Source organism: Martes martes, assembly GCF_963455335.1.
Source record: "Martes martes genome assembly, chromosome: 4".
Taxonomy (NCBI): Eukaryota; Metazoa; Chordata; class Mammalia; order Carnivora; family Mustelidae; genus Martes; species Martes martes.
In genome coordinates this window covers 183,925,660-183,939,088 of record NC_137891.1, presented here as the reverse complement: position 1 = coordinate 183,939,088, position 13,429 = coordinate 183,925,660, and the positions used below count along the sequence as shown (strand labels likewise).

The 13,429-nt window shown below is 47.0% G+C and overlaps 1 protein-coding gene across 5 annotated transcripts in view; it reads left to right on the top strand.

Moving 5' to 3' along the window:
- Positions 1–13,429, top strand: part of PEX14 (peroxisomal biogenesis factor 14) — a 138,946-nt gene that overhangs the window by 106,648 nt on the left and 18,869 nt on the right. For all 5 annotated transcript variants that reach the window (XM_080802670.1, XM_080802666.1, XM_080802667.1 and 2 more), the window contains exon 4: positions 2,946–3,074. In XM_080802670.1, coding sequence (XP_080658796.1) covers positions 2,946–3,074 — 129 coding nt within the window. The remainder of the gene's footprint in view (positions 1–2,945; positions 3,075–13,429) is intronic.

Sequence of the window (13,429 nt, the reverse complement as noted above, 5' to 3'; positions counted from 1 at the left end):
AAAGACTACTGAACCTGAGCCTGAACCTGGCTGGCCAGTGCCCCCGAGCTGGGGACACTCCGAGGAAGGGGGCTCTGAGGGAAGCACGGGCACCCATCTGTGAGAGGCCTCCGGATTTACTGCAAGTTAGAATATTAGAACGATGTGAGGACACTACCCTTGTCATTCCGGAGTTGTACAAAAAGTTGTCCCGGTGTCATTTGCAGATAGGATCCAGGCGTTCTGTTCCTGTGCTGTTTTGGTCTCTAGCCTCCCAACACCATTCGTCAGCCCTCGCCTGGAGATGGGGGTGCCAGGTGGGGCTCAGAGAGACCATCTAGTGCTTCTCTCAACCTCTCACAAGCTTGAAGACTCAAGACGTGGTCTCAGAAGCTGCCGTTTGTTGTTTCTGTGCTAAAAGGGACAGTCACCAGGCCCCAGACGGAGAGCCGTGGAGCCGCGGGTTGTCAAGCCAGCAGCACCGTGCCCTGCCTCGCGGCTTCTGAGGCACGTTTTCCCCCTCCTTGGGCTTAGTTGTTGTTCTTTATCTGTTAAATGAGTGCAGTGGCTGGGATCATGGTCCAGCTCCGAAATTATATTATTCAGTGAGATCATGAAATTTTTTTTTTTTTTTACAAGAAGAAAAGTGATTCATTTTATGTAACTAAATCAAAATCCTGGCTCTCCGGAGGACTGGGGATATCAGAATTCCAGCCAATGTAAATTTAGAGCATCAAATGATAAGGTCTCTGAAAAACAAGAGCTTGGAAGGAAGTGCTGATGCCCTTTAAACCGCGGCCTCACTAGTGGGCTCGGCTGCAATAATGCAAGGAACATGTTTTATTAGGAAAATAGGCTTTGTAAGAGCTGTGGGCCAGAGGGCAGAGCAACGGGCAGGGAGTGCTGTCCCTTTAACCAGCTCCGCTCTCAGGGCCGCAGCACAGTCCGTGACTTACTGTATATTTCCCCAGCGTTAAACGTTATCGTACTTGTTTATATTTGAAAGAGCCAGAAGGGAAAATGAGAAAGCAACTGAATGCTCCTTTTGGGAAAATTATCCTCATTTGCAGCCAGCGGCTGACAAGGCACACGAACCACCAGGTTTATGAAATCCCGGGGTTTATTGGTGACCACCCGTCCCCGCCCATGCCGCGCGTGCCTGCTTCTCCTGCGGCTGAGGATGAACTCGTTAAAACCGGGTCTTTCCTCCCAGAAGTCTGAAGGGGCTTCCCCTTCCCCTTTGGAAGTTGAGGGCCGTGCCGCCAAGCTGGATGGAACCTGAGAGACACACGCTCGCGGTTCCTGCCCGACTGTCCTGCCCCCGTTTCTCTCGGGAGGCCTTTGGGGCAAGCTGGGAATTTGGGAGGAGGAGCGGCCCAGTATAGCCCCGCATACTTTTGTACTCGAAGGTGCTGGACGCCGGCCTTTTCATCTGCCCTGGCAATGCGTGGAGAGCGGGGTGTGCTCTGGGGGGAGGAGGGCCAGCAGCACTCCGGCTTCCCAGAGGGGCGGCCTTGCCCACCACTGGCCGACTCCCCTGGGTACAGGGGGGGAAGGGGTGGGGCCGCGGTTTCAAAGGGGCACAGTCCTCCACTGCTCGGCACAGGGAGGGGCAGGGCCCGTAGTCGGAGTAGTTCAGGCCTTGTCGCCGACCTGAGAAACCGCAGAGGCGCTCAGCCTGCCCCACGCCAGTGTGGTGTGGGCAGCGCTGGGCTTTGGAGCATTAATGTGCCCCATCTGTCCGCCCCTTGGCACAAAGTGTGCAGCGCCGAAGCTGGAAGGTGCTGGTCCTCCGTGTACTTCCTCTCCCCCCGGGGCGGATCCACCGTGCCATGGGCCGCCAGGTGGGGAGAAGCTCTCGGCCCTCGTGTAAAGGCTCTATGTGGCGGCCGCCCTGGATCCTGGGATTCCTGGAACAGCACGGGCCGGCCAGAGGGGTGTCTGCAGACTCAGCGATACGTCCCCACTGCTGCTCCCACTCTCGGTGGCCCGAGCACTTTTGTACCCACTGTACCCACTTCTCGGATCGGCCTTGCGGGCAAGCCTTTCTCACACCTGTGCGCCACACCTGTTCCTGTTCTTTGGTGGGTGGGCACTCTCATCCTCGTCCCACAGGGCCAGCGTCCCCAGTCGGCCGCAGCCATGTGCCCCCTGGAAGTGGGGTCTCATCCGGCCCACCCCGGCCCGTTACTCTCCCATGGGCAGATCCTCGCCACACCCGGCAGCCTCTGCAGATGGCGCCCTGCCATTCCCGGCCGTCCTGAGCACAGCGCGCTGGTGTCGGGAGGATTAAGACAAAGAGAAGCGGAAAAGCTAGCCAAGGGCGGTACAGGCAGCCTGTGCTAGGCTAGAGCAATAACCATCTGAAAGTTTGGGCCTGGCCTTGTTTTGATCTGTTTTCTTGTTTTATTTTCTTCTTTACATTCTATATCCCATTCATACTAATCACAGTCAGTCCTGATTTTTCTTTTTATTTCTGCATTTGTCATAAAATAAAGCAAATTATTCCCGTCTTCGGAAACGATCGAGACTAATTAGTCGTCTCACCCAATAATTAGTTTTTTGTTTCCCTGTCTGTTTTCATGCATTATTGTTAGTTTTTCCCCCTCTTTTTTTAACACCATTACAGATTAAAATGAGTCACATTTGCAGTTGATGGTATCTGTTTTCGGGGGAAGAATGGAGAATTGCAGTACGGAGCGACTTCAAAAGCAGCAATAAACTCAAGGATAAATTAAGGAAATTGAATGAGCCACATTTGGAAGCAGTGTGGAGGCTAATATTCTGTCGCTTAAGGTTAAATTGCAACTGAGAGAGGTTCCGGAGAATCCGAAATCGGAGAGGAAACTTACCAGGATGCTAGGCACTCTGTGGCTCTCAGGGTCTTTTCTCAATGAAGATTTCGTTGCGTCCAGGGACAGTGGCAAAAGGTATTCACCTGCAATTATGTCCTCTTCTCCCCCCAGGGCTGACAGATGAAGAGATTGATTTGGCTTTCCAGCAGTCGGGCACGGCTGCCGATGAGTCTTCGTCCTTGGGCCCGGCCACACAGGTGGTTCCTGTCCAGCCCCCTCACCTCATTTCTCAGCCGTACAGTAAGTCATCCGCTCAGACTCCTGCTTTGACCTTGACTGGGGTTCAGGATTCTGCCCAAAGAGCAGTGCTTCCCAGCTCCCAAACTCAGAAAGCCAGGGGGCTTTAACCGGGACTGGTAGACTAGCTCTTGGGTTTTTCCAAAGGAATGTGCCACACCCAAACCCTCTTCTAGACAAACTTTTAAGTATGTGACAAAGGTTTAAGAAGAGACGAGGGACCAGAATAAATGAGTATATTGTGTTGTTTCAAATATTTTGGTTACAAGTAAGAATGTATAAAAGTATTTCTTGCTTCTGTTTCTATTTTCTTACATCATGCTTTGCGTGTCACTCTTTCATCAAGTACATGAACGTCTGATTCATGACCCCGTTCTCGTTTGCTCACTGAAATGACTCCTCTCCTAATTTTACTTTTTAAAGTTTATCTTAGTAGATTTGGGGTGGCTTCTTCCTTCCTCCCTTTTTCGTTCCTCCCTTCTCCTGGCTATACCATGTATATTTATGTGGTGACAGTCTCTTAGAGAATTTCAAATTAAATGTAAAGGTCCTTTTTGAATTAGCTTTTAATTATTACATGAGAACATACCCATGTTTTTAAGTGAAGCTGTTTGAGGAATAATGCTTCTTCAAACTAGTAATAAATGTACCATCTCCAAAATACAGCTAGAACCCCTTCTTTAAGTCATTCATGAAAAGTCGAAAAAGATTAAAATTCACTTCAGAGTGATGGAAAATAGGTCAAGTTTCATGTCTTTAACATAACTCAGCCTTGGATCTGTTGTCTTTCAAAATGCTTTTTCTGTAATTGTCTTCATTTTAATTGTCTATCTCGGAAGTTTTATTTTTTCAAAACTTGTTAACTTAAAACAGTGTTAGATGTCAGATTTTGGAAGGCATAACAAAATGCCTTCCAAGCCAGGCTTGTTTGGACCCCAGCACGTGGTCTGGCCCCTTACTTTGCCGTCCTTATGGGCTCAGGCAGTGCAGGGGGCCGGGTGGTGGGTTATGGTGTCACGGATCTCAGTTAGACATCTCCTTTTGCTTTCTGGATAAGGCTGAATGGGCGAGGTCAGGGAACACGAATTCAAGTTCACTTCATCCGTAGTCACCTTGTCTCACAAACCACCGGCATCCTCTGACCTCTGAGACCCAAGAAACGGTGCTCAGCGATGAGCCTTGTACTGGAGCTACTGAGTCAGGAGCGACCACTTGTCGGCCTGGGACTCGTGTCTCTTTCCTGGCCAGCTTTCTTTCCCATCTACTGTGATTGTTCTGGGTCACTAAACATAACTCTCCATGTTTCCTTCTTTTTTTTTTTTTTTAAAGATTTATTTATTTATTTGTCAGAGAGAGAGAGAGAGAGGAGCGAGAGTGAGCACAAGCAGACAGAGTGGCAGGCAGAGGGAGAAGCAGGCTCCCTGCCAAGCAAGGAGCCCGATGTGGGACTCGATCCCAGGACGCTGGGATCATGACCCGAGCCGAAGGCAGCTGCTTAACCAACTGAGCCACCCAGGCGTCCCTCCATGTTTCCTTCTATCCAAAGACTAGGTCTCCACACTTGTTCTTTCGTTGTGTCCCTGGGCCCAGCCATTTAATGGGATTTGTGGAGGACAGGCAGTGGCAGCTGGGGTGCAGAATTTTCTAAGACGCACATCTGTTCTGTTCCAGCTGTTTCCTCCGTGGCTTAAAACCAAACAGGTCTCTCGGCTACTTGGAAACTTCTTGCTCAGAACAAATTGTTCTGGTTGGGCACAGAGTTGGCCTAAAACCTCATGCGCTTGTCTACTTTTGGTAGGCACAAGGGGTTAAACGGTTGGTCTTTCTGAAAGAGGAAAAGAGGGGGTGGAGGGGGCCAGTGCCGTCATCTAGATTCTTCTGTCCAGGTCTCTCTGAGAAGAAGCATTACACGTTTAGGTATTTAGGTAGGAGTATTTTTAAGAGTCTCCCAGCCCTAAAAATAAAATACATCTTCTTAGAGACAGACTCCTTCCTGCTTTGACGCTAGTATAAAAACAATGGTAATGGCAATTTTAAATCCCTGAAGTTTCTGCTTGTCATTGTTGAGCTTCGCTCCTCTTGTACTGTTACACCGCTCCTTTCAGCTCCGGGGGTGACTCTACCTCTTCACTTCTGTACTTTTGCCAAGAGGTGTCAAAACTGCTCAAAAGGGAAAAAAAAAAAAAAAGCTTGATTTTGATTAATATAGAGAAACAAGACTTTGCCTGACTGATAATAAAACTGATAAATGACATTTGAATTACTTGTAGCGGTAATTTATTACATAAAATATCTTTTATTTGACATGCGATTAGTTGCTGGAAGCATCACTCAATCTGACTAGTTTAAACATGCTCTAAAATGAACCCCAGTAAAAACCAGGGCTGTCTGCTGCCGGCGTTATGAAATATACTAATCCTGGAGTGAGGAAAAAATCTGACTTTAAATATTTAAATGATTAATTGGGTTTATATATTTTTTTTACCTTTCTAACCCCCTTAATTACAAGCAAACTCAGGGGAGTTTCTGAACTAGGTGTGCCATCTGCATGCTTATCACTGAGGCATTGTCTGCGTCCTGGGAGGGATTTATGGCCTCCGCTCATGTGTATTCCTGCCCATTTCACATCTAGAGCCCTTTCCTTTCCATGTCTTGGCTCTTTAAGGACGGATACTCCATCTCTGAACCTTAGCCTAGAAAATGGGATTCTCTGGGCTCAGCCCCAGAGGCTCACGTCTTGAGGAGGGGTAAGCTTTTTCAAGACCGCCCCGGGGAGCCCGGTGCTCTTGGATGATCACCTCTGGACCCACTGGCCCTTCTGCTTTGGCAGCACATGTCCCACTCTGTACCTCTTTTGGTATCTCTGCTCTTTGGTGAATGTGGTTGACCTTGAGATGGTAGTAAATGCCTGTGTCAGCAAAGAGAACTTGGACACCTGCCAGAAAGGCACCAGGTCAATCCGTCCGTGTTTGCTAAGCATCTACTGTGTGTCATCAGAGATACAAAACATGATCCCTAAAAATCTTACAGGCTCTCTGGGAGAGAAAAGATGAACTCTTAAGAAAAGGATAATAATCGAAGACATTGTGATTTAATGCCAAAATTAATTATACAGACAAGAAATTCCATAAGAATACAGAAAAGAGAAAAATTAATGTGGGCTAGAGAAGTCAGAGAAGTCTTTGTGAAAGCAGTAGGAGGTTGACATTGAGGGGAAGCTTGATGTCACCTGGTGTGAGAATAAACCAGTGTTGTCAGGGCTCAGAGGAAAGTCAGGCAGAGCTCAGAAAAAGTCAGACTGGGATTCGAGAGGAAATCTGATGTTCTCTGCTTCTCGTTTTGCTTTCTTTTTGTCCAACTTTGAATCAGGAATCGATACGTGTGTACATCCACAGCGCCTATCCAGTCCTGAGCGTAAAGTTCTGATAAGTGCTTGATTGATTTGCTGCAAGCTGATTTTTCTTCTTTCCTCCCAAAGAAACAAGAAGCAAGGTAGCTTTGGGATTTAGGCAGGGTCATTGTAAATTTTGTAGGGTAATATTTTTTTCTTAGGCTTAAATATTTTCCCTCACTGTCTTTGTTAACCAACTTAAGTCTTTCAAAGAGTGACCTGTATAGCTTCAGTTAGGATGTACGTGTGTGAGGTTATTGAAAGACTTTGACATTGATTAGAAATCTTGAGAGTGTGGGTTCTTTCTCACTGGGCTTCTTCATAGCCCTGTTTAGCAACCTATACTTACCTTGACCATCTTCATTCACTGAGCAAGCATTTATTATTTTATTCCTGCTATGGGCCAGGCACTGTGCTAGACCCCTGCAGTGAAGAGATTAATAAGGCCTACTTGCTTTCTCTAGTTTTTCCTGTTGAGCAGAAGAGGCAGTTAAGCAAACAGCGGTGCTTGCGAAGTAGGTCCAGGTAAAGCCAGTGGCGCAGATGAGGCAAAGGGGCACTTCAGACTGTGGAAGCGGTTTAACTGGGTGGGCAGAGGGGGATATGATCAGTTCATTGACCAACCAAGATGGGTAAGAGCAACCAGGCTAAGAAGGCAAAGGCATATGGACCATCAGAAGTACATTGATTTTTTTTTTTTTTACATCAGAATGTGTCACCTAATCATTCTTGAGGCTGTATTACCTGTCTGACCATATTATTATTATTTTTTTAAAGATTTTATTTATTTGACAGAGATCCCAAGTAGGCAGAGAAGCAGGCAGAGAGAGAGGAGGAAACAGGCTCCCTGCTGAGCAGAGAGCCCGATGTGGGGCTCGATCCCAGGACCCTGGGATCATGACCTGAGCCGAAGGCAGAGGTTTTAACCCACTGAGCCACCCAGGCACCTCTGACCATATTATTCTTAGACTAATATGAAAGTTACTTGTATCATCTGAGAGGATGCTGCGTGGAGAGTTCGGGAAGGTGTTCTGGGAGCGTGTGAGGGACTGTCCAGATGCTCTGCCGGAGTGCCTTCCCCTCTTTGCCCGGCCAGCTCATTGCTGTCCCTCAGGGTCGGGGGCAGCTGCCAGCTGCTCCAGGGACGCTCTCCAATGCCTCGTTCCAGCAGGACGGAGGTTCCCTTTGGCCTGCGCTCAGTCCCGTTTCCTGCCATACTACCCTTAAGTGTGTATTCACTTGTCTTTTCTTTTATATCGGAGTTCCTGGAATTAGAGACTTTTTTTCTTTTTTCAAAATCTATAGCCCAAAACTCAGCCTCAGCTCTGCAAGTGCTTGTTGAATGGGTGGGTGGTAGTGGAGATGCGCGTGGGAATCGACAGGCTGTTTCTGTAACACCGCCAGCGGGGGTGGGGGGGCTTCCCAGGCGGCCAGCGAGTGGGGCCTCCTGCGTGCTCGGCCACGCGGGCTGCGGGAGCGGAGGACGGGCCTTGCGTTCAGGAGGCCGCCGTTTGACCATTTAGAGGAAAGCCCAGTGCTGGTGGGAGTCCAGCGAGGACTAACCCGTGCCGTCTTGCTGGGGGCGACAGGGAGAGCTTTCAGAATTTATGAAGGCACATCTCGCTTTTGACTTACATAGGAGTGTTTGGTTTGTGTACTGAAGGAAATATTTCTTTAATTTCTAGGAAATTATATTTTTTCTTTTGTCCATGTGACTGGTTTAATAAGTGGTTTAGCATTTCAAGAGCTAGCACCCCGTGTGTTCTGTGCCTTGTGTTACCCCCACTGCGGTGCCATGTGGGTGCCACCTAAGTGCCATTTGTAGACACTGAAGAGGGCAGGTGTCGCAGGAAAGAACCAAGTGAAGGAACCCACGCCTTAGGTTTCTTAGGCCGCTGAAAGCGTCTTTGGTGCTGGTGGTAGGTAGGATTGTATCTTTGCCCACAGTGCAGCCTCTGTTCGTTTTACAAGTTTCTGCAACAAGTAACAGGAAACCCAAGACAAGAGTGGCCTTAAACGAGATGGCAGACTATTTCTCAGTTCTGTGAACGTGCTCTGCACCCCGACACCTGGCCGGCCCCCGACCTGTGCTCCAGTGGGACTGCTCCAGCCCCAACTGTCCCTTCTGCTGTCCAGCCAGCACGAGGAGGGACAGGAGGGAGAAGGGTCAGCCTTCTAAGGACACACGGCCACACCCGTCTGCACAGGAGGCTGAGAAGTGCAGTCCTTGTGCTGGCGAGCATGTTCCCAGCTTTTCCTCTCTTGCGGAAGGTTTGAGTTGGAATGCACACTGACTGCAAGATGATGGTTTCCCTTGGGTGGAGAGGAGCACGTGGCTAGTTGCAATGGTATTTGAAAAGCTTTAGCTGGTAGAGTAGGTGGGTTTAGGATTGCTAATTTATCATGCTTCATAACATAAATAACATAAATGTTATATTCTTTTGTATGTATCAGAAATTGCGGGGGGGCACTTTAAAAAGTTGAATGTGGGGGCGCCTAGGTGGCTCAGTGGGTTAAGCCTCTGCCTTCGGCTCAGGTCATGATCTCAGGGTCCTGGGATCGAGCCTCGCATTGGGCTCTGGTTAGCGGGGAGCCTGCTTCCCCCTTTCTCTCTGCCTGCCTCTCTGCCTACTTGAGATCTCTTTTTCTATCAAATAAATAAACAAAATCTTAAAAAAAAAATAAGAAAGTTGAATGTGAATTCTCAGGTCTTGCTTCTCCCGTTGGTGTCCGCTGCCAACCGAGCAGAGGGAGAACCTGGAGCCCACACTGCTGGCTGTTGTTCTCAGTCACTGCTGGCTCCCTTTACCTTTTCTCTTTGTTTTAAAAATTCTAACCTTTTTTTTTTCTTAATCAGTTTTATTGAGGTATAATTTACCTAAAATAAAGCACATGTATTTTATTTGTATGACTCTGAGCTTTGACAGGTGGACACTCCCATGTGGGCATCACCACATTGTAGAACGTTGGCGGTACCCCAGAACATTCCCTTGTGCCCTGTTCCCAGCCAGCCTGACTCTGGGGCAACCCTTGGTCTGCCATCCGTTGCTTCTGACTAGACTTCTCTTTCCTGGGTTTTTTTAATAAATGGAATCATACAGTGTGTACTCTCTCTGGTCTGGTCTTTCACCCAGCATAAAGTTTTTGAGCTTTATCCAAGTCGCTGTGCGTAGCGGGGGTTCCTTCCTTGTTACTACTGAGCGGTTTCCGTGGTGGGGATGGGCCACATTTGTCCGTTCACCGGCGGATGGGCTGTGGGGCTGTGGGCTGTTTCCAGTTCTGATCTATGATGCTCAAAGCTCTTGTGAATGTTCATGTACAAGTCTGTATGTTTTTTTTTTTGTTTTTTTTTTTTTTATTTATTTGTTTGATAGACAGATCACAAGTAGGCAGAGAGGCAGGCAGAGAGAGAAGGGAGGAAGCAGGCTCCCTGCTGAGCAGAGAGCCCCCAAGTCTGTATGTTTTTATGTCTCCTGGGTAAATGCCTAGGAGTGGAGTTGCTGGCTCATATGTTAAGTGAATGTCTGTCTCGATAAGAAACTGCCAAACTCAGGGCACCTGGGTGGCTCAGTCGGTTAAGCCTCTGCTTTCGGCTCAGGTCATGATCTCAGATTCCTGAGATCGAGCCTCACATCGGGCTCTCTGCTCAGCAGGGAGACTGCTTCTCCCCCTCTCTCTCTGCCTGCCTCTCTGCCTACCTGTGATCTCTGTCAAATAAATAAATAAAATCTTTTTTAAAAAACTAAAAAAAAAGAAACTGCCAAACTCGTTTTCGAAGTGGTTGCACCATTTCCCATCCCCATCAGCAACGTGTGAAAGATGTGGTCACCCCATAGCCTCGCTGTTGGATGTTCTCCGTCTTTTCTAACGCCAGCAGTTTTCACACATATACAGTGGTATCTCATAGTGCTTTGAGTTTACGTTTCCGGGATGGCTAATCACGTTGAGCGTCTCTTTACGTGCTCACTGTGCATTTGCGTAGCTTCTTTCGTGAAGTGGCTGTTCCCATCTTTTGCCAATTTTTAATCATCTTCTTGAATTGGAAGAGTTCTTCCCATCTTCTGGATTCATGTGCTTTGTTTGATGTCAGTTTGTCAGTATTTCCTCGTGGCCCGTGGCTACCCTTTTCTTTTTGACGTTGTCTTTTGGAAAAGGTTTAAAAATTGCTGATGTCCGAAAAAAAAAAAAATTGCTGATGTCCGTTTATCTTTGGGTTTCTTTTTTTTTGTTTTATTGTTGTTGTTTTCATTTTTGTTCTTACAGCTTACGGTTTTGATGTCTTATCTGTGATAACTTTACTTCCCCCAATGTTGGAGAGGTTTTAAAAAATTTTTTTTAATTTTTTAATTTTGTAAATTTTTTTTAATTACTTTTCAGTGTACTAGAATTCATTGTTTATGCAACACACCCAGTGCTCCATGCAATACGTGCCTTCCACAATACCCACCACCAGGCTGGCCAAACTTCCTATCCCCCACCCCTCCAAAACCCTCAGATTGTTTTTCAGAGTCCATAGTCTCTCATGGTTCATCTCCCCCTCCAGTTTCCCCCAACTCCCTTCTCCTCTCCATCTCCCCATGTCCTCTGTGTTATTTCTTATGCTCCACAAATAAGTGAAGCCATATGATAAAAAAAAAATTTTTTTTAAAGATTTTATTTATTTATACGACAGAGAGAGATCACAAGGAGGCAGAGAGAGAGAGGGAAGCAGGCTCCCCACTGAGCAGAGAGCCTGATGCGGGACTCGATCCCAGGACCCTGAGATCATGACCTGAGCCGAAGGCAGCGACTTAACCCACTGAGCCACCCAGGCGCCCATAAAAAATTTTTTTAAACGAAGCTACTGAAGTGCATTTTACACATCATAACACTGACCTGTTTCAAAGGTGCAGTTCCTGACTTTCCGTATCTTACTGAGTGGTACACTCATAATCAGTGTGAGCACTTTCCTTCCCAGATGAGATCCTCTGTGTCTGTTTACCAAGACTCTCACCACCCACCCCAGGCAGGCACTAATCTGTCACTGTAAATTTACCTTTTCTGGACATTTCCGGTAAATGGGATCATCCTATATGTGGTCCCCCGTGCCTGCCTCCTTTCAGTGAGCACTTTTGTGGCTTCTCTGCGGGCTGGCATCCAGCAGCACTTTCTTTGTATTGCTTTTTTCTGTACCCGTTGTATGGGCAGACCGTCTGGAGTCTAGCAGCTCACCGGCTGACCCACGGTTAGGTTACCTTCAGTTTTGGCCAACCTGAACCACACTGCTGAGAGCACTTGTGTGCAAGTCCGACGTGGGTGTACGTTTTCAGTCCTCTTGCGTGGACCCCTGGGAGTTAAATTGCTAGGTCATATGGCAGTTTTGTATTTCTGGATTTTTCGTAATTTTTCTTTCTAGTCAGCTTTCTTGAAGTATGATTTATACACAAGAAGATTAATCAACTTTAGTGGCGCCTGGGTGGCTCAGTTGGTTAAGCATCTGCCTTCGGCTCAGGTCATCATCTTGGGGTCCTGGGATCGAGCCCCTTATCGGCCTCCCTTGCTCTGTGGGGAGCCTACTCCTTCCTCTCCCCTGCCCTCCCCTGCTTGTATGTATGTATGTGTGCTTTCTCTTTCTCTCTCATAAATAAATAAATAATCTTTTTTAAAAAATCAATTTTAAGTGTATAATTTGGTGAGTTCACAAGTTGTAACTCATTTAACTCATGTCACCAACACTGCAATTACAATATAGTAAATTCCCACGACCCCAGGAAGTGTCTTTGTGCCCCCGCACCGCACCAGTCCTCTCCCCAGCATCAGGTTCTTTCGAACCAGCAGTCTACTTTGGATCACGCAATTTCCGCCTTCCAGAAATTTTCACGTAAATGGCATCATGTAGCAGGTAGTCTTTTTGTCTAGTTTCTTTCTTTTTTTTTTTTTTTTTTTATTAAAACAAACTTATTTATTTGTCAGAGAGAGAGAGAGTACACACAAGCAGGCAGAGAGGCAGGCAGAGAGAGGGAAAGGGAAGCAGGCTTCCCACTGAGCAGAGAGCCCAATGCGGGACTTGATCCCAGGACCCCAGGATCATGACCTGAGCCGAAGGCAGCAGCTTAACTAACTGAGCCACCCAGGTGTCCCTGTGTCTAGTTTCTTTACCCCAAGGTAATTCTTTGAGACTGATCCTTTGAGATATATAGACCAATCAGATTATACACACACCCAATACACACACTTCTGTGACATATACCCCCCCCACATTACTTTAAAATATAAAAACCATTCTGAACTCACAGCTGGATAGAAGTAGGCCAAGGTGGGGCTTAGCCAAGTGGGCAGTTTGCTAACTCCTCTTACTCCAGTCTTTGGATATGCCACAGTGTGTTTGTCCATTGACCGTTGATCGTTGTTTGGGTTTCTAGTTTGGGGCTCTTAAGAGTAATGAATGCTGCCGTGAACATTCACGTGCAAGTGCAGGCATGCTTCCTTCTCTCTTAGTTTCACACCTGGGAGTAGATCGCCTTAGCCACATGTTAGGTGGATGTTTGACTTTGTAAGAAATTATAAGACTAGTTTGCAAAGTGGTTACACCATTTTACACTCCCTTCAACAATGCAGGAGAATTTAAGTTGCTCTGCTTTCTCGTCAGCACTTGGTATTCTCAGTTTTTAAGTTTAGCCATCCTAGAAATTTGTGTGTAATAGAACCTCATTGTACTTTTAATTTGTATCTCTCTAATGACTCCTAGAGATATTTTCATGCACTTATGGCCATGCATAGGTCTCTCATGGAGCATCTCTTCCAATCTTGCACTTTCTTCCAGGTCATGTCGTTTTATTGTCGAGTTGTATGGATGTAGCCCTTTATCAAGTACATGTTTTGCAGATATTCCCCCCACCCCCAGCCCGTGACGTGCTTTTTTGTTTTCTTGGCAGTGTCTTTTGAAAAGCCCCGATTCAAGCTTTTGATCATGTCCATTTTATTCTTT